The sequence below is a fragment of the Acomys minous genome (genome assembly GCF_964271855.1).
Source record: "Acomys minous genome assembly, chromosome: 1".
Lineage (NCBI taxonomy): Eukaryota > Metazoa > Chordata > Mammalia > Rodentia > Muridae > Acomys > Acomys minous.
In genome coordinates this window covers 25,374,241-25,400,444 of record NC_140483.1, presented here as the reverse complement: position 1 = coordinate 25,400,444, position 26,204 = coordinate 25,374,241, and the positions used below count along the sequence as shown (strand labels likewise).

The following is a 26,204-nucleotide window of genomic DNA, read 5'->3' as shown; positions in this document are numbered from 1 at the left end:
ATTCAGCAAATGATGCTCTTGTACCAATAACAAATGTCAAGTGCTCTTCCTGGGACTTGGGGGAGACAGAGCATTAGCAAAGGAGGCGCAATCCAGCAAAAAGGACAGGGAAGCTAAGTAACAAATGTCACCCAGAGACACTTGGGGGGTGTAGGAGGGGGAAAGACAGCTTTGCATCAACAACCATGACTGGAGGGAAAAGAAAAAAGAAAAAAAAAAAAAAAGAATCTGCCCATGGTGACCTGTGATGATCCTGGACTGCCTGCGTTCTACAATATTCCAGGCCCCTCCCTCTCATGCTACGACATGATCCTTAGCTCTCAGCATTGTGCTGCCTGAGCGGAGTGTTGGAAGCCATGCAGGGAATTTGTAGGATCTGTACACCAACCCTGACACTATACTTTAAATAGCACTGCTAATAAGAACATTACACCTCCAGACCATGGTGGTTTGGCTTCTGCTACATTCCTTTGTTTATTTATGCATTTGACAACCATGAGATAAAGTCAGTGGTAAGCGTGGGCGCCATTGATCAGTTCCACGCCATTCGAGGTCATAATTGGGATAATGTCTTATCCACCTTTTCATTCCTGCTGAGGATAAATTAAATAGGCTCAAATGGGAGGGGGTTTTCAATTCACAAGGGAAGCAGAGAGACAGTAAGTAACCCCAACGAAAGTCCATGAGTATCACATGAACAAGATAAGCAGAGAACTCTCGGGGCTTGTGGGTAGTGGCGCACATCTGCACTGAGTGGTGAGATCCAGAGATGGGATCCTGTAGGGAGCTCTGCCTCCTTCTGAGCTAAAGATATTTGTGTATTCCCCTGCCCCATAAAAGCAAAGTGCTGTGTGTGTGCATGTACTCTTGAGCACACAAGTGTGTGTGCAAACATGCGTGTATAAGTATACATGTGTGTGCAGGCACATGTGTGAGGTCAAAGGTCAACCTTGGGTGTCATTTTTCAGAAACTGTCTACCTTGTTCTCTGAAAACAGTCTTTCATTAGCCTGAGTTTCATCAGTATAGTTAGGCAGGGTAGCCAATAAATGCCAGAGATCCGTCTGTTTTCACTCCCCAGCATGAGGATCACAAGCATGTGCCACTATCTATTTTTATGTGGGTTCTGGGGTCATACTCACTCATCATGGACTTGCAAAGCTGAGGCATCTCCCCAGTTCCTAAAAGGTACATTTAATTATATATCAAGCTCTCTCTGGGGCCAAACCACCATTATCTGTGATCCCAAATACTGTCATCATCTCTTCAATGGCTCTTTATTTTCACACTTGTTTACCTATGACCTAGTCACAACAGTTGACAAGAGTCATACTCGTAAATTTAAGTCACATCTTACCATCAGTACTAATTTCACACTTCCCCAAGGCCTACAAATTCATCTCCCCAGAAAGAGTCAATGCTCATTTCAGGTCTGCCCCACCATGCACCATTAGTTTTCTGACCATAGGCCCCATCTTAGCTACTTTCTACTGCTGTGACAAGACACCACAGTCAAGGCAACTTATAAAAGTAAAAATTGGGGGATGGATATTAACAGTTTCAGAGGATTAGTTAAAGTCATAGCCATCATGGTAGGGAACATGGCAGCAGACAGACAGGCATGACACTGGACAAGTAGCTGCGCGCTTACATCTTGATCCACAGAGAACTAACTGGGAATAAGGTGAGCTTTTGAAACCTCAAAACCTATCACCAGTCACCCATCTTATCCACAAAGGCCACACCTCCTAATCCTTCCCAAACAGTTCCACAACTGGGGACCAGTAATTCAAACATATGAGCCTGTTGTGACATTTCTCATTCAAATCACCACATTTCATTCCTTGACACCACCCCTCCCCCCATTGCTATGGCCACATCATAATGCAAAGTACATTTAGTCCAACTTAAAAAGTCCCCATTGTCGTTCAGGCTCAACACTGTTTAAAAACCCAAGGTCTCTCAGCAATCTCTTAATTATATCCATGTAATATCAAAAATCAACTTACAGTCTTCCAACATATAATGACACAGAATATATATTACCATTCCAAAATGGTAGAATGCGGACATACTGATGAAATACTGAACTAAAGCAAGACTGAAACCCACAGGGACCAACTCCGAATCTTGTAACTTCATATCTGATGTCAAAGGGCTTAAATGGTCCTGGCTTCCTATGTTTGCTGATTGCAATAGTTCCCACTAACTTCCTCCTCACTGAGCCAGACACTCTTGTTTGCCTTGCAACTCCTCAGACTTCTTAGAAATCCTCCTGCATCGGGGCCTTTCATGGAATAGTCTCTTTCTAGAAGAATCTTAGTTAAGTATCTTAGTGGGCTGCTTTCCTGTCTTGCAGCATTTTGTTCAAAACCACATTGTTGGCCAGTGCTCAAGATACACTTGTCTTGGTTTATCACACGGCTCCCACCTGCCTTCCTTATCCTTCTGCCCGTTTGGGTCACTCATTTGCTTCCTATATGCCTCCCTTCCCTCTGGGATACATGCTGCATCCCAACAGAAAACTGAATTAAGTGCTTTACCGGGGTGATGCCTATGGCTAAAGATAGCTGCAAATGTGGCTTCAACCCATCGTAAAATTACTTACGACATCATGAGAACTTTTGGCAATTGTGTGTGCCTGTGCCTGTCCGTGTGTATATGATTGTATGGATGGATGTAACTGCACATCCACATATGCACATGGATCAATGTTGGGTGTCTTCTTCAATTGCTGTCTACCTTGTGCTTTTATCCAGGGTGTCATTTAGCCCGTAGGTTACTGCTTGGGTAGGATGCCTGGGCACTGACCTCGGGGAGCTACCTGTCTTTGCCTCCCCTGCAGTGGTATTATAAATGGAAACCACTGTGCCTGGCTTCTATATGTGGCTTCTTTGCAGGGGGAGGGGGGGCACTGACCTCAGCTTCTCGCGCTTGTGTCACAAGTCCTTTTACCAACTGAGCTGCGGCCCCATTCTCTCAATAACCTAACTATTTTTAAAGAACTCACACACACAACCTTCAGAAGTGTGTGTGTGGAACGGCTCTTAATAACTATCAAGTCAGACTAGGGCAGTTTGTTTTCACACTTGCTCCATGCTTTCTTCCCCCTTTCGGTTTTGTACTGCCTAAGTGCCCAGGTCTCCTTTTACCACAGTGAGGAAGAGGTGTGTCTCTGAGTCTGACTCAGTGGCTTTGCTCTCTGTCTCTCTCTCTCTCTCTCTCTCTCTCTCTCTCTCTCTCTCTCTCTCTCTCTCCTTTTCTTTCTCTCCTAAACACCTCTCCCGTAAGTGCTTGGTCCACTGTCTCCCTCTTCTCCTTTTCTCTCATTCCTTCTCCTTTGTCCTTTCTCTCTGCTCTTCGTCCCTCTCCATGTACTTCCTTTCCTTGTCTTCCCCATTTTCCTCCTACTTTCCTTCAATGGACCCTCTTTCTTCCCTCCCTCCTTCCTTCTTTGTCTCCCTTCTTTCTTTCTGTTGCTGGATACCTACGAAGTGACCAGGGTGGCACTTTGCTTTTCTTGGTAAGAGAGGCATGTGGCCCCTTGGGGCCTGTTGACTGATGTGAGGAGATGAGACACTTGAGTAATTTTGGCTGATGTAACCACGGCGGAAGAGCTTGGAGGAGGACGTGATGAGCCCGAGAAGCACAGAGGCTTCCTGGAAGTTAGACACCTGCCTGAAGACTAAGCAGTGACTGCATGTGGGAGTGTGGCAGCTGTTGTTCCAGGTGTTTGACATCATGGCATCGAGAACAAATAAGAAGGGCTGAAAGGAACCAGACCTGGGCTTTCTGCAGCTGCTAAGAGAAGACAATTGTTGAATTCAGATTATGGGGTGGAGAATAGCAAAGGGCCCTCAGAATTCTAAATATTTCTCTTTCCTTTATCTTAACATTGCTTTCTTCATCTCTACAGAGAATCCTGGTTTAAGACATCAATTGCCAGTGGATCTTAGTGATCTCAAATGCTGGTGTTTTCCTAGCACACAGCTGGCAGTCGGCATAGTTGGAAATGGGTGGAAATGAATTTCTGTGTGACTTGAGGGAAGGTGGCATAACTGCACTCCAAGTGTAAGAAAGCATTCAGTTTGGGACCGTTGGGAGCCATCATTCCTTTGCATTACTTTTAAATATTGTAGATTCCAGTCCTGGGTCCTCCCACCTTTCCCTGATGTTTCATCATTTCAAATAGTCTCTGGTCAAAGCATTTTCTCTGACCCTTAGACCCTTAATAGATTATTTCAAGTCTTCCAACTGTTAAGAATGTTCTTATTTTAACCAATAGCTGTTCCTATAAGTCAACTCAATTGTTTCCTCCTAATTTATGGCTTTGTTAATGGACAAAAGAATTTAAATTTTTGCTCAAACTTCTACATTGACAAGTAGTGTTGCATTCATCCCAAGAACCCAGAAGTTTCAGTTGACTTTTGCTCAGTCTTCCGCATGTTTTGACCTAGTCTTCTAGGAATGTGTCTCTTGGTACATGGGATGCGGCCAGTGCAGGCTTGACCACTGAAGAAGTGCAAAGTGTCTGTCTGGTGACTACAATGTCTCAAGCAAGGAACTCAGAATTCTCAGCAGAGATCTTGCTATTGACAAGGAAAGTCTTAAGAGGGGATACAGAAACTCAGGATAAACTAGGAGCATATGAAAAAGCGGGACAGTAGATCTAGAAATAAAAGAGCTGGTTTTACACTGTTGAATGCCAAGGTGCAGTGATGCCTGGAATAGAGCTGAGTGCAGAGGAGAGACATGGTTAACACATCGGAATCAGGTGCAGAGGGTCCTGCATAGCAGACACTATGGATAGGAAGGAAGTCAAGACCTCCCAGGGGCCTGTACCATGGTCTGTCCTTAGAAATGCCTGCAGGCTGGTTCAGGCCAGACTCCCACAGAAGGACCGCAGTAGTGACTTTTTTTTTTTTTTAAAGCTGTGGTTCCTATTAAGCTGCTGATCCTTGTAAGGGCTGGTGAGAAGCTGTAGGTCCGCCCCTTTCATTTAAAAGAGAGGGGCAGGGAGGGTTTGGAAGTCAACCCAAATGCTAGCAATTGAAGAGCACAGTTTCACCCGAGGGGAGACGTCACATATGGACATGTTGTGTACCTCTTTCCTCCTTGTACTGAAATCTCTGCCACATTAGTAATAATAAGGCCCAGAAATGAGCAGGGAGAGGAAATAGGGATTCACATGCCACCATACATATTTTAGTGCCTTTGTAGTTTTATACCAGACCAACTTTGCTTGTCTGACTCGGAAGCATGCAGTCAGTTATTTGTTTGAAGAGTATAAAATTTTCTTCATACATAAGGGTTTGACTTGTCTGATAGGTCTGAATATTTGGTGCCATCATTCGGTTAGGACATATGGGGTCTTTTTGGACTTCAGTTATTCAGGCCACCTTTAGACTCTCAAAAGCATAAGTGTGTCAAATGTGTCACTCATGGTGAATTCTCTCCTTTTTCTTTTATGGAAATGCAGGATCTATGTAGGAAATCTGTGAGACCTGCAACTATTAGCATAGGAATGTTAAGTTAGCAGTAGGAGAGCTGTGGGTCTCAGGACCTTAGGTTTATACTCAGCATTTTCATCTCTGTGTGTTGGGGTGGCAGGGCACTTCCTGATGCAAAAGACTAAAGGCCCCTCTACATCCTACAAGCTCATCTGCCCTGTGGTTAAGGGGAGAACACATTTTAGTGCATTTCCACAAATTCAAGACTACAAAAGGTCTCTAAAAGGCACACACTGTGGTACATTTACACTATGGAATACTACTCAGCTATTAAAAACAAGGAATTGCCGAAATTTGTGGACAAATGGATTGATTTAGAAATTATCATAATGAGTGAGTTCACCCAGAAGCAAAAAGAGACAAATGGTATATACTCACTTATATCAAAGCACTAGCCCAATGGATACGTACCATGAAAAACTTTACTTACCAAGAAAGTGGGTCAGAGAAGAGGACATCCTATTGAGACTTTAGGCGAGAGTAGCATGGAAGAATGGGGAAATAGTAGGACCCACAGAGTCCTGGAAACCAACATGAATAACTTTATGACAGGCAGATCTGGGTCCTGGGGTCCTCCTCAAACTAAGGCACCAGCCAAGGAGAATATAGGCAGTAAACTTCGAACCCCTACCAAGACCTAGCCGACGAACATGATATTCTCCACCGTTGAGTGGAGAGTGAGATCTGACTCTCACACAAACTCTGGTGCCCCTTTTCTGACCACGTCCCCTGGATGGGGAGGCCTGGCGGCACTCAGAGGAAGGATAGCAAGTTACCAAGAAGAGACTCGATATTCTAAGAGCATATATAGGGGGAGGAGGTCTCCCTCAATCACAGACATAGGGGAGGGGAGAAAGGGGAAGAGGGAGGGAGGGAAGAATGGGAGGAAACAGGGGAAGGGCTAACAATCGAGATGTAATATGAATAAATTAATTTTTAAAAAAAGGCACACACTTGGACTCAGAATCAGATTCACCTAGATTTCTCCAGCAAAAAATGGGAGCAATAATTTTTTTTTTAACTTTGCAATTTTTTTGATCCAAATCGAAGCCACCGCAGGGAAGTCAAGGAGCAACGAGGGAAGATCCACTGAGCAGAGAAATGACAGGAGGGGGGGGGATATCTTAGCCATCAGGCTAGACGGATTGGGAAAGGAAAGAGAAGGTGAAGGAGGAGAGCAGAGGAGGAAGAAGGGGAGGGGGACAGGAAGAACATGGGGGGGGAGGGAAGAAGGAGAAGCGATAATCACAGCTAATATTTCTTTTCAATAGACGCAGGAATGAAGAGGCTATTCTAATTGGTAATAGTTCAAGGATGACAATGTGCCAGTGAAATATATTGGAGGAATGACACTAATAAGGAACACATTTTTCACCTTTACTGTTTGACAGGTATTGCTCTGAGTGCTTCTCATGTATTAACTCATTTAATCCTTCTAGGAGCCCTACGAGGTAGATGCTGGTTTTAACGATATCTCATTGCAATAGAAACGGAGACACAGAGAGATTAAACAATATATCAAAGGCCGTATACCCTAGCGATAAAGTGGGAAATGCACACAGGGGGCGTATTCACTGTCCAATATGCTCAGAATCAGTGGTATTTCTGTACTTCTTATTTTTTTCAGATTTTGAAATACCTTATTTTTTTTAAGATATCATGAGATATATTGGGAAGATGATCAAACTCTACACACATAATTCATTTGTATATCAGATAAACCATATGCTCATAGCCTGTAAATAATTCTGTTTATTTTTAGTGCTGACCATGGCATAAGGCCAGGTGTGGCACTTCACACTGCGATATCGTATTGGTGCTCACAATGTCCAGGATTTCAGATCTTCAGGTTAGAGGTGTCGCACTTGTATCTGGCCTACACTCAGGGCATCTGAGTTCCTTGAGATTTCCTGAGTGATGAGTAGCAGGCCACTGCTTTGGTCTAAGGAGAGGACTGTCAACAACCTAATGCGTAGCTTCAGATGGATCTCTCCATAAAAGACCAAGGCTGACTAGAAGCTTGCAACTTCCAGCTTCGTCCCTTCAACCTCTGTGTTAACCATCAGCAGTAACCTGTGGTTTTTACCACTCACGCCTATGTAAGAAAACCTCAAAATCCCTAAATAACGGGGACTGAGCTGGTGAACACATCCATGTACTGGGGAGGTGTACACAACTCTAGGGGGACAAAACTGTCTGCTCTTAGGACCCCACTATTTCCCTCCTGTACCTCTTCCCCTGGTTGTTCATTTTATATCCTTTACAGCAAATGAGGACATAGAAATGGGGGCAGCTACCCGAATTCCATAGTTGTGTTAGCAAATAGTCCAATCTAAGAGTCAGGAGTGCAGCCCAGTTACAGCTCCTAGTCAGACTTGCTGGTTGCAGGTAAAACCTGGTATGAGGGTAGTAGCCTGTGGGATTGAGCCCTACTGAGCTCTAACCCTCCTCCAAATCACTACTGTCAGCCTTGGTGCGGGTTTTAAGATGCCTTAGCTGATGCCGGAGTAATTGTTGGTGTTGGAGAAAAGCTCTCCTCTGGTTTTGGAAGTGGGCTCAGGAAGGTCGCGAACGACAGTAGTGGAGCTGGCATTAAGTCAGTATGATGTGGCTGTTAGGTGCTGGTCCAGCAAGCACCACGTAGTCCTAGCGGGAAGCCACTGGGAAGCCGCTGGTGAGGACAGTCAGACAAGCTCTTGTGAGCGGCTCCGAAAGGAGCTCTGGGTGTTTATGGAAAACGTGGACAGATTTGGGAGGGGTAATGGAGGGAAAGCAGAGTGAAATGCTCAAGGTCATTAGCCAGTTCGGCTATCGCCATTTCTGTGTGAAGGGAAACTGACGCGCCATGTGTTGTAAAGGTGTAAGCCCAGAGATGGGTCTCTTCGGAGAGATCCTGATGCAGAAGAAGCCACTGTGGGGAAGCCTGCTGGGGCATAGGTGGCTGAGGCTGGGACAGCACTGTTGAATTTGAGGAATTAGAGCTGAGCAGGACGCAGCTGAGACAGTGGAAGCTTTGGATAGACCCAGAATTTGGGGGTGGGGGGGTGGGGAGGGTGGTTAAAAAATAAGGTTTTGGAAACTATGGTAGGAAAACAGATGTCTAGGCCCAAGAGCAAATATACAAGAGATGGAAGAGAAGGAATTAGGGAAAGAAAGTGACCGGAGTATTTAAAACATTTCCAACTTGCTTAAAAGGAGCTGGGAAGACCTGGAGAGACTCGTTAGGAGCAAACGTCAGGACGGTTTGTTTCTGTGGATAAGAAGCAGCCCCGTCACTTAGGTTTAGGCCCACAGAGCAGCTGAGGGAGGGTGAAGCTCTATAGGGGTGTGTGTGCAGGGGGGACCCGAGTCTCTTGCAGTCTGTCTAGAGTTTGGACTCAGCAATCGGCAACCGATGCCAGCCGAACCAGGGGGAGGGGCAGAAGGGCCATAAGCTGGATGTCTTGCAGAGAAGGAAGACGCAGAGGATACAGAGGTATATGACTTCCGGCTCGGGGTGCAGGGCTTAATGGGAAATGGATAGTGTGTGAAAATTTAAAGATGTGTATGAGGGCCCGGGGTGGAAGGGAACCTCAAGTCAGTCTGTGGACTAGAGGGGACCCACTTCCACATTTCTGAATTTTACACAAAGGCATGCATATTTCAAAGGTCAGTCTCAGAGCGAGGGAGCAGAATGCATAGATTGGGCTGTTTCCCTAAGGCTATAGGAAGAAGAATACAAGATTAACCTCTTGTTGGTGGCCTTTTCTTTACATGACAGTTGATACCAAACGAGTGGTGCTGGAAGACTAAATAAAGATCTTACTTTTACTTTTTCCTTCTACTCTCTCATCAAATTATCAAAGCTCTGCTAAGATCATTCATTACCAAGAGTCACGTGGCACTCTCTCTAGATCCCATCCCTTTTGTTTTGCTATTGGAGCTAGGGGTCTACTGGTGTTTACTCAGTTGTGTGGATAAAACTGGTCTAAGGATACAGTTCATATATTTTGCAAGTTTGTGTCCAGGCGGGGGGGGGGGGAAATAATAGAATACTAGAGAGGTGCAGGGCTACACTGACTGCTCTTGGAGGGATGGGGACAGCTGTTTCATTCTACCAGGTGAGGCCTCCATTGCCTCCTTAAGAGGAAGACCCTAGGGCCCACTTGTGGCACTGGGGGATGAGTTCACTTATGTATAACGAGCACAGTAGGAAACCAGAGAGGACCGTGCTGTAGATTAACATCCTTCTGGATTTTAATTTATAAGAGAAGGAAGATTTTATTTTGAGCGTTAATTTCTCTCTGGGTACTTATTAATAAAAGATTCCTATTTGAATGCATACCAGCACTTGGGGCCTTTTATGTTATGAAGGAATGCATGTTGATAACTGCTGAGCTACATTAGAAAGTTGGCTGGATCATGAGGGGTAGGGGAATGACTTTGGCTTAAGACACAGTAAAACCCAAACATTAATGATTAATCTGCCGGGTCTATCCAAAGCCATCTGAATTAGGCCTTGCCTGGGTCCCAGGAACACAAAGCATGTGGCCCTGGGCCGCATCATTGTCCCATTTTGTGTGTGTGTGTGTGTGTGTGTGTGTGTGTGTGTGTGTGTGTGTGTGACTTATATTTCCTTGTCTCCATCCACCTCTGGAGACCAAGAAAGTCTACCTGCATAAAAAGCTGCAGGCTATAACCTTCTGGGCCCAGAGGTCACCCACTGCATTTTCATTATGATGTATATGTCTTATTTCTAGGCAGGAATAACAAAAAAGCTCTTGCTATTAGCTTTATCCTTCCCTCTGGTCCTATGGGCAAGCTTTGGCCCAAGCTTTGGAGTTTACCCAGTGGGTGGGCAACTCCCATAGAACTAAGTCTTGAGTCACTTCTCACTCAATGACTCAATTGCAGAAGAAAGGCTATATTTTGGGTACCAAACAGATACACCACTAATATTTTTGCTGCATTTCTTTCTCCAGAGTGTAAATTGGTAGAAATTTACAAGGATATATAGGAATGTATGGATTATGAGAGTAAGCAGATCTGATTTTGCAAATTAGATCTGCTGTGGTCTAATTGGTGTCTGTCTACCCTGGACTCTGTGCTGGACTCTAGCCTTTCCTATGAGGAAAGGTCTTTGAGGTGTGGTTTAATCAGGATCAAAAAGCATCTAAAATAATGCTGGCTGTTGCTTTTCTACAAGAGGCCTGGGGGATCCGAGATGGAAGTGGTGTCCATCAGCAGGCCCCTTGAGACTCCTGATCTGCCAGCCCCTCACCCATTCAGAAGAGTGAGCAGTATGATTTTGTTGTTTGTAAATTATATAGTGTAAGATGTTTGGTTACAGTGTGAAGGAACTGGGAGACAGCCTGCAGTCTCTTAGATGACCCCTGGCCACCAGCCAGGATTCCTTGAGGCAGTGATATCAATGAAAAGGTGTGACTTCCTGGAGGTGGGGACAAGTCAATTGCACAGGTTCAGTGCTAAGGTCCAAGGTTAGAAACCAACTGGCAGATGTTGGAGAATGGGTTTGCTTGTTTTGCTATCTCTTTTCCATTCTCACATTTTCATGGATAAGATCACTTTTGCTTCCTCTCCCTTGAGAGGGCAATATTGGGTTGGCCATTGATCTATCCTGGTATGCACCTTTCTCAGCCTTTACCACCGAGAGGCATAATGCAGCCATGTCTCGAATGGTGGCTAGCAACACTTTCACTTGGTATGTGTCTACTCAATGACACAGGCATATGGACTTATCTTTTGTTTTCCTTCACTGTTGGTCACTCGGCCGGCCATTCAAAAAAGTTACTTTGTGGAGTTACTGCCTGGCAGTGGCTGTCTCTCTAGGGAACAGTTTTCTAGGCTTCCACTATTATGCCTAAACCTGACATTTACAAATCTACATGCAAGTCTTGGTCAAGGGTTTCAAGAAATGAGTAAGCCTCCTTCACATCCCTTCTTCCTGCTGGCTGTGGGAGATGAGATGCAGGAGATGTGGGAGACACGTGTGGATGATGAGGCACAAAAGAACAAAGATCCCTAGGTCACCATATTGGGAGAAGGCACCCTGGCTGGAACGTGCCTCACATTATTACATAGCAGGAGATACATTTCATTTTTATTTGAGGCACTACCCATTTTTTGTTTATTCTTCCAGTAGTTTTGTACAGCTCCAGGGAATTCTAATGAATGAGCTGTGTGGGTGAATTAGACCTATAAGTCTCCAAGTAATTGGAAAGGAACCGAGTGGGAGTGTGTCTTTCACATGAAAATGTGTTTCTGTGATAAAATTTGAAGGAGGAAACTGAGATTCCTGATTTGGCCTCCGGTAAGGTTTCCAAAAAGTCATTTACGGATAGCTTTATTCTTCCAAGGTCGTTGACACTTAGCTTGTTCAATAGAAAAAGAATGAAAATTTAATTCCCATGGCTTCTCTGTTGGCCTAGTCTTTGTTGATTGGAATCATGACTGGGGTGGGGTGGGGATGTGGTTGCCACCTCAACTTTCAACTGCCCTCCTTGGAGACGTAGAGCATGAAAACGGAACAGTAATGGTTGTTCGGAACCGTGCTTTTGGTGGGCCAATCTGTCAGTCAAGAGCTAGGCAAATAGCTCCATCCCTCTACAGAGACAGAAACATGGTGTTGAAGGAGGCTGAAACACTGGTAACCTAGGTTAGAGGCCTAGTGAATACAGACAAACTCTCAGGCGCACCTCTTCAGTGGGATGATAGACATAACCAACTACAGGTGAACCAATTGCTGGAGTGAGATCTAGAATCCTGTGAAGAGTTCACACGTGTTATTCCTAACCTGGATTTTCCCCCCTTGATACATCTCTTGGGAATCACAATTTCCCTTAGACCAGGCCATTCCAGTTAAGAAAAAGATAACCCATTGGGAGCAAATGAGTTAGTCCCTCTTCCAGTAGAGTTGATTTTTTTTATGACTCCCTCCCTCTCCCCTGCTCCCTCTCTCCTTCCCTCCCTCCCTCCCTCCCTCCCTCCTTCCATCCTTCTGTGAAACTGGTAGGCCAGACTTTAAAGCACTGATTAATGCAACACTTTAAAGCGCAAGTCCTAGTGACCAGGCCCAATTAGGGATGAGAAGTTGCCGGCCCGTGGGAAGAAATCTGCACAAAATACAAGTGTATATATACATATTTTTGCAACAAAAGAAACTATTTATTTGGAATCTGCATTACCAGTACAAATTAGGAGACTGTAAAACCTACATCGTGTTAGTATCATTAGAGAACACAAAAGTTCAGCTGGAATCAAAGGGGACAGAAGCCTGTGCTCTCACAGAAGCAGAAAAGCTGAAACTTTCAAAACCAAAGTAGAGCCGAGCTTTGCAGGTTTATATTCTCAATAATAAGGGGGAAAAAGAAGGGGGAAGAGGGTAAAACCAACAACCAAAGGAAAACACTTCAAAATGAAACCCCCAAAGGGAAGACGTAATAGAGAGAAAAAGGGGAAACATTCAATGTTTTATTTATTTTTAAGAAAAGGAAAAGAAAAAGTTTACAAAAAAATTATAACTGTTTCCAGGAAGCTTTGAGCTAGACTGGAACCCACAAAGGTGACGTGAGAAGGTTGCCTTCCATCCCTCATGGCAGAGAAACGGGAGCTCAGCTGTCTCCAGGTGGGAATGCTTCTTACAGCACAGTTCTACAACTCAGGTTGTTTTTTTCCTTCATGTATCTGGCTGGAATTCTGTCTGCTTTCCGAACAGCTGAGCGTTTGAATGAGCGATGTCCAAAACTGAATGTCTGTCCAACAATATGGCTTTCTTTTTCCCTATTACTAATACAGGCTTTCTGGCAAAGCTGGCTTTGCAGTTTAAACACTTAACCTAATCGGAGCGTAGTGACAGGTGCAGAGATTCTTAACACCTGGCTCATCACTTCCTCAACTCTCTACCCAGAATGGGGGACCCTGGATTCCAAGCAGATAGGCCCGGAGCTTACTTCCTGGACCCACTTTGCTTGGTAGTGGTCCCTACCACGGCAATACTGCCTGTGGAGTTCTACCAGAAGAAAGATCTTGTGTGCTTGGAAGCATTCTTGTGAACTGTTGAAGTTAATCAGGGAGAAAGAAAGCCCTTGATTGGGACATGCAGAACTATCAAAGGCAAAAGCCTTTTCCTTCCTGTATAAGAAATCCCCTGGACAGACTTGGTGAGTTTTTGAGGAAGCAAGTCCCTGTCTCATTATATCAGGGACTATAGGAGTGCCACACACCATGGACATGCAAGAAAGCAGGAGCACGTGGGCGTGGGCTGTATCATATTGTTTTTGACATCAGCTGAAACAAAGCAGAGCCAGGAGGCAGCCTCTTCTACCAGTGACTCCTTTTCACATCACCTTGTATACACAGTTAAGGAATAAAACTGGTAAGACCCACCAACCTGACAGTGAAAACAAGTATCCCTCCCCTCAAATAAACAAAACCAAAGATAACACACACAAAAAAACCCTTTTTTTCTTTTTTGTATTTTTAAGAGCAGGAATAAAGAAAAGAATTTATTTTGGGGACTCAAAATTAATAAACATAATGTGTTAGGCTGTACCTATATGCTCTCACTATGCCAACCTTATTTTTTTTTCCTTTTTTTTTTCTTTTTTTTCTTTTTTTTTTTTTAGTTTACAAAATGAATTACGGTCACTTTTAAACATTGTGAAAGAAGAGATGGAAGTACACAACTTGACACTTTTCTATCATTCTTGAACTAATTCACAAATGCAAGAAAATAAAAATAAAAATGGGGGAAATGAGGAACATAGGTAGTTTGATGTTAAAAACTAATGCAGGAATGATGTGTATTGTCACGGAGAGAAGGGACACGCCCCCTTCTTGTTTTGCGTGCTATGAGGGTCACTTTTAAAATTTTTATTATAAACACTATTAAATTCAGACCGCTTTTTTGGTTTTTTTTCCTTTATCTGAATATACAAGAACATTCATTATCAAATGTTCATCATCAGTACTACAAAGAACGAGACACAACTCGCAAGAAACAATGGAGAATGTTAATAAAGCTGAAAGAATTGTTGAGTATTTTTTTTCTTTTTTCCCCCCTAAGGTTTTTTTTTTGTTTTTGTTTTTTTGTTGTTTTTTTGTTTTTTTTAATTTGAGTTTCTGTAGTTTTATCTTTTTTTGGTATCGAAGTCAGGTTTTTCTGGGCAGAAAAATAAAGAGGAAGAAGAAAGAGGTGAAGACAGGTGTGAGAAAAGGCAACCAAAATAACAATAATAATAACAATAATAATAATAATAACAATAATAAAGTACCACTACCACAGGGAAAGAAGTGGAAAGAAGGTGCCAGTGGGCTCAACTGCTACCCAGGAGTCCATTCTCCAGCAGGAAGGGGAGGAGGAGGAGGAGAAGGAGGAGGAAGAGGAAGAGAAAGAGGAAGAGGAGGAGATTAAAAGTTTACATGGTGGCAAACTCAAGGTTTGCTACTATTTCTTGGGATAAAATTGCTGTTGTGGAAAAATGGAGCACTCCCACTTGTACTTAGGCTATGGAGAAATCCTGGGGTACAGTTTTTAGGGGGACTGAGGGATTTACCTGACATGAATTCCTAGGGAACTGGGTTTCTAGAGGCACACTCTTTCTACTTCTATCCTGAGGCTGCCAGCTTTCCCTAGCCTCATCTGGCCACAGAGTTGTGGTGGCGGCCATGTTGGAGGTGACAGTGGACATGGAGGAGAGGCTACAGGCTAAGTGTTGGACCTAATGAGGCCTAGTGAAGTGCTGGGTGGGCATCTCAGTGCAGCCTGGGGAGAAGCAGGCTGTGTGATGGCAGCACTGCTTGACACGGTTCACTCATCCCTTTCTTGCGTTCAGTGCAGATCTGGAGTCACCCCTGTTTCCAAGAGAAGCCTTCAATAGCTCATCTAATTTGCTTCGTGTTAAAGGATGTGATCCAAGCGTGTTTCTATAAGTTTCAATGTATTCCTGCCACAAAAGCAAAGATCCCTGGCTCTCATCACTATACAGGCTTGTGATGTTGTCCCTTCTAGGTACCCTGTTATGAGCATGGCACAGGTTAGTTGATAGTCTTTCTAGTGACCTGACCTCAGTCAACTAGACAAATTTCCATTTGCCAAATGATTACTTTCTACATTATCCTCAAATGCTCATCCCCTCGGGTTTCCTGGTATGCATGCCCTACTCCTCCAAACACACACACACACACACACACACACACACACACACACAAACACACATACGAAGAATGGTTCCTATTCATCACTGCAGCGCCATGTGGAATGTATATGACCCTGTGAGCTGGTTTCTGAGCCCTCAAGCTCCTGTGCTTCCTCCTGGAAGTGCCTGAAGCAGAGTAGTTGTGATTAGGACAAGGACTTGCATGGCCACATACTGGATTTAAGTAGAAACTAATAAAGCCAGGTTCTTCTCCTCTCGTTTTCCTCTAGTTTTGAATCTCTTTCATCCTAAGAAGACAAACAGACCAAAACCCAACGAGAGCAGGAAGCCTCTAGAACAGCACTCTGTCTATAGAGAGACGACACCAAGGTACTGGTAACAAGCAGAAATTAGAACAAGAAAACCATGTAGTGTCCTGGCCTAGCATGAAACGTTCATCACAGGCACATTGCTTTCCCTGACCATCAGACTTGGAGACTAAAATCAAGCACAACAATTCCCTCTTTACAGATGAAGTGCAGGAGGCCTCCAAGATATCTGACCACATGCCACTTTGATCTACTGGCAAAGTCGCCACCTTTATGGCTGGCAGAGCTGATGGGAGAATTTAAACTCAAGTCAAAAGTGAGACCACCTTTCTAGCCAATGCTATTTTCTGTCGATCCCATTTCAACAACAACAACTATTTCAACAGCAACAACAACAACAAACAACAAATTATCAACCTTACTCCATGATTCTTATGACTTCAAATTAATTAGTAAAAATAAACCATATACTTATACCACTCGCTTCTCCAGAGGAAGAAGCCAGAATCAAGACCACAGTGTACTATAATGTTTTGAAGAGATAATATAATAAAAACACAAAGCAAGCAGCCAAATCCATCATAGACCCTGGAACTCCTGTGTATGGCTCCCTGAGAGCTCCAGAGGTGGGAGGAATGAAGATAGTTTACACTTGAAATCTGATCTGCACACTGGTAAAGTTCTGTGCACTCTACTGTGATAAATACATGTTGGTGGGTCCTAGCAGCCTCGGCAACATATTGCTTCTCTCTGAGGCTCACCAGATAGAGTACCATGATGGCTAATGCATGCATTTGCACAGGATGCTATTGTTGATAGATCATTCGGGAGGTGTCAGAGTGAACACTGCCAGGGCCTTCTGTAGGGGAGGGAGATGAAGGGTTAATAACATCCCACCAAGCCAAGTTGTGAGGTTGTGTGTGTGTGTGTGTGTGTGTGTGTGTGTGTGTGTGTGTGTGTGTGTACATGTCTATGAAGAAACAGTGAAGCCTTTCAGGGTGAGATGCCTTTACTCTTTACAGATAGACTCATCAGGGTGCCTCTCTTAGACCTGGCTTGCTTGAGGTTCTGGACACTGAATGGTTGAACGGTCTCCATAGACTGCCTCTGAGACCAAGAGCTGTACTTAATAGGATGAGAAAGCTGGTAGGAACTCTGCCCTTGCTGTTCCTTATGCCCTCCTCCGCCTGGCTTCCTGCCTGGGACTCAACCTGATAGAGCTACACTGGGACATGTGGCACCTTTAGAAGCCCAGTTATGGCAGTCCCCAACAAACACCTGGGGCCGGAAAAAAAAGACGAAGAAATCAGGATTGTTCCCAGAAAGAAAGAAAGAAAGAAAGAAAGAAAGGGGAATTGGAGACAGAGCGGCCGGGAATGAGTAGGGCAGTGTGGTGTATTCCTGCTAAGAGGTAGAGAGAGTAACAAGAGAGACAGAAGGATTGCCTGTCAACACAGGGATGAGGGCTCCGAGTGAGGTAAATTTGGCTCCTCAAGCCACCAGCATGAAAGCATACAAATATGTTTATTGTTTTCTTTGTAATTTGTTTTTCCTTTTTAAATTCCCCTAAGTGTGGAAAATATCATTCAGTGGTAGAGGGCAGGAACTCAGGGGGGCTAGAACAGAGAACAGGGGCCAGGGAAGATGACAGAAACCAGTCTGACAGCTGGAGGCAGGGGAGGGTGGCTTCTACCCAGAAAAAAAAAAAAAAAAAAAAAAAGGGAAGAGAGTATAAAGAAGTGTCCAGATTGGCTGACATAGCATCCCAAAGAAGAGAAGAGAAGGAGACTCTTATTGTGTTTGCTGATTGCTTCGACCTCCAGTCTGACCGCTTCAGCGTTGGGAGAGAAACCCTCCCTCCTGCCCCTGCCCCAATTGCGGCACAGGGTCAGCCGGGATGCGATTGCTGGGAGATCAGTTGGAGGTATCAGAGTGAACACTGCCAGGGCCTTCTGTAGGGGAGGTCACTGATGAAGGGGTAGTAGCATCCTGCCAACCTCCATTAGCCTAGAAGGGAAAAAGGGAGAGAAGTCAGTCCTATGTGAGCAGGTGGCCTTTTTGAGCAGACAATGACAGTGAGGCAACTTGTGGGAGGGACTGGCACCTGGCACACGGGGACACCCATAAAATGGGCGCATGGGGTTGTGGATGATAATATTCCTCCCGCATTTGGTGAGTTCATCCACCCAGTGAACCTTTGGGTCTAATGTTGACACCTCCCACTTGTGTGATGTGGTTGTTATTTCTCCAAGGTTCTGCAATTCAGTCCCAGGCATCTATGGGGTGACAGCTGCCCACCAGTCAGGAGACCTGAGAGCTCTATTTTGGTTCTAATATTCACAACAACTAGCCATTGCTGAGGGTAAAGTGCCTAAACATGGCTGGCTTTGGTTTTTCCTTCTGCAGAATAAGAAGCCTGGCCTGGATGCTTTATGAAGTTCTTGCTGGCCCTGGGTATCCTGAGGGTTCATGTGAGGTCAGGTCCTGTTCTATGCCAGGTCTGGAAACTCTTTGGTAGATAGAGATTAGAGAGTATAGCTCATGGATTCAAGAAATGGGCTAAGACAAGACCACAAATGACCTATAATTCAAGACAGAGCCTAACCCACAGCAGAGCCTGTTGTTAAGAGGGCCAGGGCTTCCATGAGGGCAATATTATGTCTTGTTGGAGCATCGGGGACTGATACACTTAGCAGAATATATTGTTATGAAGAAAGAAGGGGGGGGGGAAGGACTGGAGGTGGAAGATTAAACTGGGAGAGAGATGGAAGAGACAAGGAAGGGAGGGACCATGGGGAGGGACAGCTAACATTAAAGGCCATTTGAAGGACCATATGTAAACCTGAAACTAAAGAAGCTTCCTAAAATACATGTGCATATGAAAAACATGTAAGTGGAGTCACCAAATAATGGGGGAGACTGGACAACTATGCCACCAAGGCAAACCTCCAATGCCAGGAATGATTTATATCTACTTGAGTCACTGGCTGAAAGGATCCCATGAAAACCCCCAAACATCTCATGCTATTGCCAAGGCTATCGATTGTTCGCCACAGACTAACAATAAGGCCCTGGAGATAAAAATAACTCATACATGTGTATATATTCTTTAACACAGGGAAACTGAGCTGTGACTAATGGAGACTTTACTTCCACTGATGAGTGTGCATGGTACTGGACAGCACTCTGCATGTCACCAATGGAGAACGACAATCATCAATCCAAGTTACAAACGTTGTGGTCTACATTAGTGACCTGCCTGCAAGATATGCTGAAACAATAGTGGCACAAATGTTGTGGAGGCAACCATCTTTGATTTAACTTAAAGCCTACTCCGTGAGATAGAACCCATGCCTGACATTTCTAGGATGGCCAAGAATAAGAGACTGGATAGGCTACAGGCCTAGGAGAAACCAAATTCTATTGTTTTGCTAAGGAAACACAGCAATACAATGACTTCTAATGACATTCTTCTATGCCCATAGATTAGTGTCTTCCTCATTCATCATTAGAAATATTTCTTCTTGCAGTAGATATTAGCTAACACACAACCCCACAACTTGGACAATGGAGAGAGAGAGAGAGAGAGAGAGAGAGAGAGAGAGAGAGAGAGAGAGAGAGAGAGAGAGAGAGAGAGAAATATTTTGGAACACCTAGCCCTAAATGGTATGTCTTCATTTAACCCTTCCCTTAAGGGTCAGAGTTCCATATGAAAGAGGAGGTGGAAAGACTGTAAAAGCTAATGTGGTGGATGACACCAAGGAAGAAGTGTTCATCTGACACATCAGGACTGGTACAAATATGAAGTAACAGAGACTGTGGCAGTGTCCACAGGGCCTGTAGAGATTCAAGGCAGATGGGATCCCAGCACTGAGAGGAGGAAGTAGACATGACTCCTCGCCCCTAAGCAAGAAACTACCTGTAATTGGTTCCCACTTGCAAGGGAACATCAGTCTTCTGCAGTGGAGGCTCGCTGCGTATATTAACCCACCTAAGGGCAGATTCCATGCTTCGAAGTAGATGGCCAACACAAAACTAATTCAATGGTATTTTTGTAGATATTTTATCTTATATTTCTTTGTTTGTGTTTTTTTGTTTTGTTTGTTTTTTGGTCTTATTGGTCTTTTGCTTGTATTTTGGCTTCTAATTTTGTGCGGGGTGCAGGGGGCTGTAGGAAGCTCACTCAATGATGCTCCAACTTTCCCAGGAAAGCCAGATTTTTCCCCCATTCAAAACAGCTTCTACCAGTCATTTTTAGCACTGAGTAGGTTTTACCAAACCCCCATCAAGGAAAAGATCTGGATACCCCTTGCCTTATTCCAGGCAGTGTCAAGTTAATCATGCCCTCCTAACCTTCGGCCCATGAGTAACTGCTCTGATCTCCACCCTCCAGGCTCCTAACCCATCAGATGCTTTGTCTCACTGCCTTCTTTGCTGGAAAACCTTACCTACTAGTATTTGGGACAGTTCCCTGAGAACAGTGAAGGCAACAATGAGAATCCTGTCACAACATGAGGTTTTAACACGTTCCCGGGGTAAACACATGGTAGTATAAGCCACATCAGAAACAGAATTAATTCAAATTTCTAGCCCAGGTTGTCATGGGGAGATAGTGCCTCCACTTTTCCACCCAACCAAGGGCATATACATTCTGTTGTCATTTAAGGCTTGCTGGAAACAGTGACTATACTTATTTCTTTTTCTACAAGAAAATTATCTAATGCTGTTAATCTGTTTTTCCTTGAAAAAATAGGGCATGCTTATCAATAATATTTAGAAAATAGACAAGCTTAAAAAGCAATATATTTAACACCCATAATCTACTACTCAGGGATAATTACAGTTCATGCTTTGATATCTGTCTATCATAATAATTTCTTATGTGTATGTTTCCTTGAAATTTTGATAGATAAAATCGGTAGAAAGGTAGGTAGGTAGGTAGGTAGGTAGATAGATAGATAGATAGATAGATAGATAGATAGGCAGGCAGGCAGGCATGTTGTGGTATGCATGGGGCTGAAGGGCAGTAGGCAGGCACCTGTGTGTGTGCTGACTGAGCAGTATGGGATCTTGGGGGAAAGTGATGAAAGGTATTTAAGTACAACACTGAGATAGAGTAAAACACTAGAGGGAAAAAAAGCCACCTTAAGATTGACCTGGTATAAGTCAGGTACAAGAGGAAATCCCAGGGAAGAAGTTAGCATCTGTGTCAAAGCACATGGAACAGGGGAGTTTGAGATGGCCAGCATCACCTCACTTAACCATGCTCTGGTTCCATTAAAGCAGTCATGAGAGGGGCCCCTGAAGGAACATTCGGGAGAGTACATCAGTAGGGCTCTGTATTTTAGAAAGGGGTGGAATTCCATAGTGCTCAGAAATGCTAGGAGACTACTCCTTAAATTATCTCTGGGCTGGAGGATCTCAAAGAACAGAAATATAACTTCTTTTCTTAAAAATTCGACTTTCTCAAACTAGCACAAGATGTCAGGGGCTACAGGAAACTCACAGACGGTGGACAAGGGTTACTTCGACCAAATGTCAAAACAAGCATTTTAAATATCCTAATTTGACCAGTGAAGGAGAATATATAAAATTTGTACCCCAAATAAATACATACAATAACTCTTCCAGCTTTATAAAAGCCAAAAGAAAATAAAACCCCAAATCCCTCTTCTACCCTGAAGCCCAGAGAATGGATACATACATATTGACACCCCTTAGATTTGAAAACCACTATCCCAGGGCAAGACTCTTCCACATTAGCCCCAAGCCCATATTCCAGGAAAGCCTTGGAGTCTAAACCAAATTGTGTAGGTCATCACCTTACCCAAGGATATGCTAACTGTGATCCCGTGTTTCCTGCAAAATTTAGAAAACCGTAGCACAGGAGGAGGTGCAAGTCAGACAGTTTGTAAAATAACCGCACACGGTACCGGGAGACCCAGGAGAATTCCCTTCCCCAGAAGTGGTTTACATAGTGGAGGACTGTCCGCTAGTATGGCTGCTGGAAATGGCTAGCTCAGAAACTGCAAGCAAACCCTACTGCACTGTCTTTCCCGTAAATCACTCTCAGGCTGTTTCCGAGGTATCGTTCCAGCTTTAACATAAGACCTTCAGAGGCTGTACCATCTTGGGAAACAGCTGACCTCGCTTACTGCCACGTTAACCCTCGGGAGCAATTCTTTCCCTCTTCCCTGACTGCGGGTGAATATTAAGCAGAAAGCTCTGCCTTTGTGTGTTTATTATCTGGGCGTAGTGAGAGGAAAGGATGCTCTCATTAACAGCTGTGTGAGGGAAGCAGGAACTAAGGCTGTGTTTTCTCTGTACCCCGACTTTCCCTCTTCACTGTCTGATGTGCACTATCGTCCATAATGGACAACACTTTGCAGTGTTCACCTCAGAAACCACCCCTGAGGACTTAGTATTTTTCATTTTTGAAGACACACTCCTCTTCCAAAAGTCATCTGCACGGGGGGGGGGGGGGGGGTGGGGGGTGGAGAAGCAAGACCCAATCCCACTCTTAGTTTCACCTGGTGAGGTCTAACATTAATAGAATAAGTTCAACCTAGAACCGTATGCAGGGGAAAGATAAGAGTATAAAATTGGAACTAAATGCAGCAGGTTCCCAAGGTAAGGATAAAAGACAATGTTCAAAATGCTTGAAACAAAAGTGACTTTTTACTCTGTGGCCCATTCTAATGAACCCGGATCAGAATCTGATATGGAACAGATTTTGCTAGGAGCATAACTAAAGGTCAAGCTTGGAGAGAGAGGGAGAGGGAGAGGGAGAGGGAGAGGGAGAGGGAGAGGGAGAGGGAGAGGGAGAGGGAGAGGGAGGATCTCCCAGGCTAAGACTGGGACAGTGGCAGTCTGGAAAATTGACATGGTCTTTCCTGACAAACACAAGGCAAGAATTGCAACCAAAGCCCCAATTTCTTTCTTCTCCTCCACTTTTCTCAAACCAGAACAGGGCCTGGCAGACAGCTGCCTCTCCCTGGCTTTGGAGGATTGACGCAAAGGCTGCTGGGCTGAGCAGCGCTTGTCCTATCTCCTCTCCTTCCTGCTCTTCCTCTGCGCTTACCTTAGCAGCACGCCGTTGATGCAGAGAATTCATCACCTGATGTGACAGCCCAAGCGAGCCTGGCACTAAGAAACTCTCATTTGCAACCCAGAAATACGCTGAGGTGCCACAAACTGGCTGATGTCAGCACCAAGTTGAGCTAGATCTGCATACGGGCCAGATGCCATTACCAGAGATGCCTTTAGCATGGACGAAGAGTTGTACGTGCTCCAGGCCCTCAATCACCCAGGCTGGTGGGCCAACAAAGGAGCAAAACAAAGAATGTGGATGCATCCTTCCTTCTCCTCTGGGCCTGTGTGGGTTACACACATGTGCACATCCTCATATGCGTGCACACACACACAAACACACAAACACACACACACACACACACACCAGACACATAAGCACACATAGAACCTGCACCCTCGATCTGCAATCTCATTCTCGCCCTTTCTTCTTTGCCTCTTTTGCTGTTTCTTTCTCCTTCTCTCAATGTGGACAGAGTCCCACTATGCATCCCACTATGGCTTCAAACTTGTGATCCTCCTGTCTCCGGTTCTTAAGTGTTGGGATTATAGGTGTGTGCCACTACATGTGACCTCATTCATTATTTTTCTATCGAGCCGGAAGAACGATGTTTTCTTAATGTGCTTTCCCAAGATAACCTTGTGAGTGCTTACCAAGAGAGAGGTTTTGGACTGTAAAACTGTGATTGGAAAGTCCCCTATGGGTCATCCTCTAGTTTAAAATTTCCCAGGAAAATTTACAATGGGAAACAGATCTGGGCCTAGCCTGGCACTCCTCCAATCTTATCTCTAGCTGCCCCAGAGGGATCTCTCAAAAATGTAATTTTGATCATATCACCGCTCTGGGTAAACCTTTAGAGATTTTCCATTGGCTTCAAGATGAGGTTCAATGTCCTCATCGGGTCTATAGCATCTTTGATTGTGTTTATTCCCAAGCCAACACTCTCCTTTACTACTCTTGCCATCCCAGGCTACTTAGGAATTCCCATAACAGGGCAGCCCTGCTTCTCTCTCCTTGAGTACAGTCCTCTCAAGCATCCAGCGATAGCCGCTTATGTAGGAGTTCCTTGCAAGACTGAGCTTAATCATCCTTGCAGCTCCACTGCTTGGCAATGTCCGTTTCTTCACCAGGGTCTTCAAGGCTCTGGAAACACCTGATCACCCCATCATATCGCATGTGTTCCTTCATAAGACCCCGCCCCCCCACTCCCCCAATTTACCAAAACACAGGAAAAAGGCTGTATAATAGGTCTCTGACTCCAAAGAGCCTACCACGATGTCTGACACACCACAAATTTTGATAGACATATCTTGAAGGGAACGTGGGAAAGTGCAAACACGTGGGGATACCATAGCATCCATTCTCCACCAAGGGAAGATACAGAAGACCAGCTCCCTGAGCTCCCTGAGCTCCACAGTTCAGTCGACTATATGGAAGCAGAGATGTACATTTAAAAATTATTCAAAATGCCAAGCAGAAGCGGGTCTCGTGTCTGGGTAAATTCCGAATGCAGGCGGTAACCTTTCCCTTACTTACTAAGTTGCCACCAGGGAGGCAGCTTATTCCAAACAGTTTGCTATGATTAACATTTACACGATGGTGCTGTGTTTCCAGGGAGAACAGTTGACAAGGATGTTATACCATGGCCTCATACACGATCTCAAGAAGCGGCAGTATCTAGACAGACTCAAGGACAAGGGACACTTCCTACCTGGAGTCCTGACCATTTGTAGGTCACTCCTCTGAGAATGGTAAAAGCTCTAAAATGTCTAGACACAGTCCCTAAGTGGATCCCACAGTGGGAGCATGCTTCTCTCTCTTCTCTTCCTGCGTATAAGACCAACCTGCAGCTTTTATCTTAGGATATGGGCATGAAGGTGGCATGTCCAATATAGAATACCACTACACACATCAACCGTAGATTTTTGAAAAACTTGTTTTGTTATTGCTGTTGGTTGATAATATTTTTGTTTGCTAAATTAGGTAGCCTTTAAGGAGAAAAAAAAACCTAGTTTCAAGGACTTTTACAGTTTTGTGGAAAATAGGCATTTGTTCATCATCATCGAATGAATATATATCGAGTCTAGACTGTCCTAAGTGCCAGGACAGAATAGTCTATAAAGATTTCATGGATGCTTCTGGAATGCTAGTCTGAAGGTGAACAGGAAACAGAGAAGTAAAAGAGTGGAATAAAGGGGCACCCAGGCGGAAAGAGAACTCTTCCTAACGGCTGTGAGGATCCCAAAGCTGGCTAGAGGGGGCGGGGAGACAAGAGAGGGCTGAGGAGAGAGAAAACCTGATCGCTAGACTTGAAGAGCTCCTGGAGGGCTTGCTTTGACAACAGGAGGACACCTGAAGACAAGGAGCACATCTACTGCACTGGCCTCTCAGGGAAGCACCTGTGTTGGATGAACGGCCGCAAAGCTACACATGATGGGTAATTTGTTTACTCTGGGCCACAGATACATATTGGCATTGGCAAATAAATCAACGGGAACTCAGTTTTCCTCCTCAGGAGAGGACACTAGAACTCACAAGCATGGTTGACCAAACTAGTCCCCAATATGCGCTAACAATACTACAATACTTTAGGGGCTTCGGGCATGGGTAGCTGGGGCTGGGTGACAATGTACAGTCATCATTTAGACATGCAGACAGCTTTAGGCATTTCATTCAGGGGTGAAGGCAGGCGGCTCATGCCTGTGGATTACCTTCTGGGAATCTGTGTTGCTACAGCACACAAACCATAAGGTTGGCCTTAGAAAAAAGCCATGGCGTTCTAAGACCTTCCACTGGTAACCTACAGCTCACCTTGGTGCTACTTGGCATCCACTTCCATAGCTTTGGGGTTATGATCCAGAGGAACCAGCACTAAGCATAGCACCATTTGCCAGCTAATATGCCCTGTCTCATATTGGCAATGTGTGGCAAGAGAGTAATTCCAACCTATGCGCATGTACTTTCTCATGACAAGTATCTACCTCAAATACTATCTGCTGGCTGCAGAGTGTGGGGTCAGTATCAATGGCAACTGCATGAGCACATACCATCTTTGCAACATCCTCATGTGACATGATTGAGATCAGCCCCCACTTCATGATCTGCTTTGGTGCTCCTTAATGACTATCTCTTTTCTTAAA

General features: G+C 44.6%; 1 protein-coding gene across 5 annotated transcripts in view; it reads right to left on the bottom strand.

The window, feature by feature from the left end:
- The window catches only part of PBX1 (PBX homeobox 1), a 309,744-nt gene that overhangs the window by 23,185 nt on the left and 260,355 nt on the right, over positions 1–26,204 (bottom strand). For 2 of the 5 annotated variants that reach the window (XM_084789023.1, XM_084789025.1), the window contains one exon: positions 12,650–17,981. The exons of 2 other annotated variants lie outside the window; for them this stretch is intronic. In XM_084789023.1, coding sequence (XP_084645149.1) covers positions 17,889–17,981 — 93 coding nt within the window. In that variant the 3' untranslated portion in view covers positions 12,650–17,888. Of the gene's footprint in view, positions 1–12,649; positions 17,982–26,204 lie in introns of those variants that run through there. One more of the 5 variants, XM_084789026.1, reaches the window with a different exon arrangement.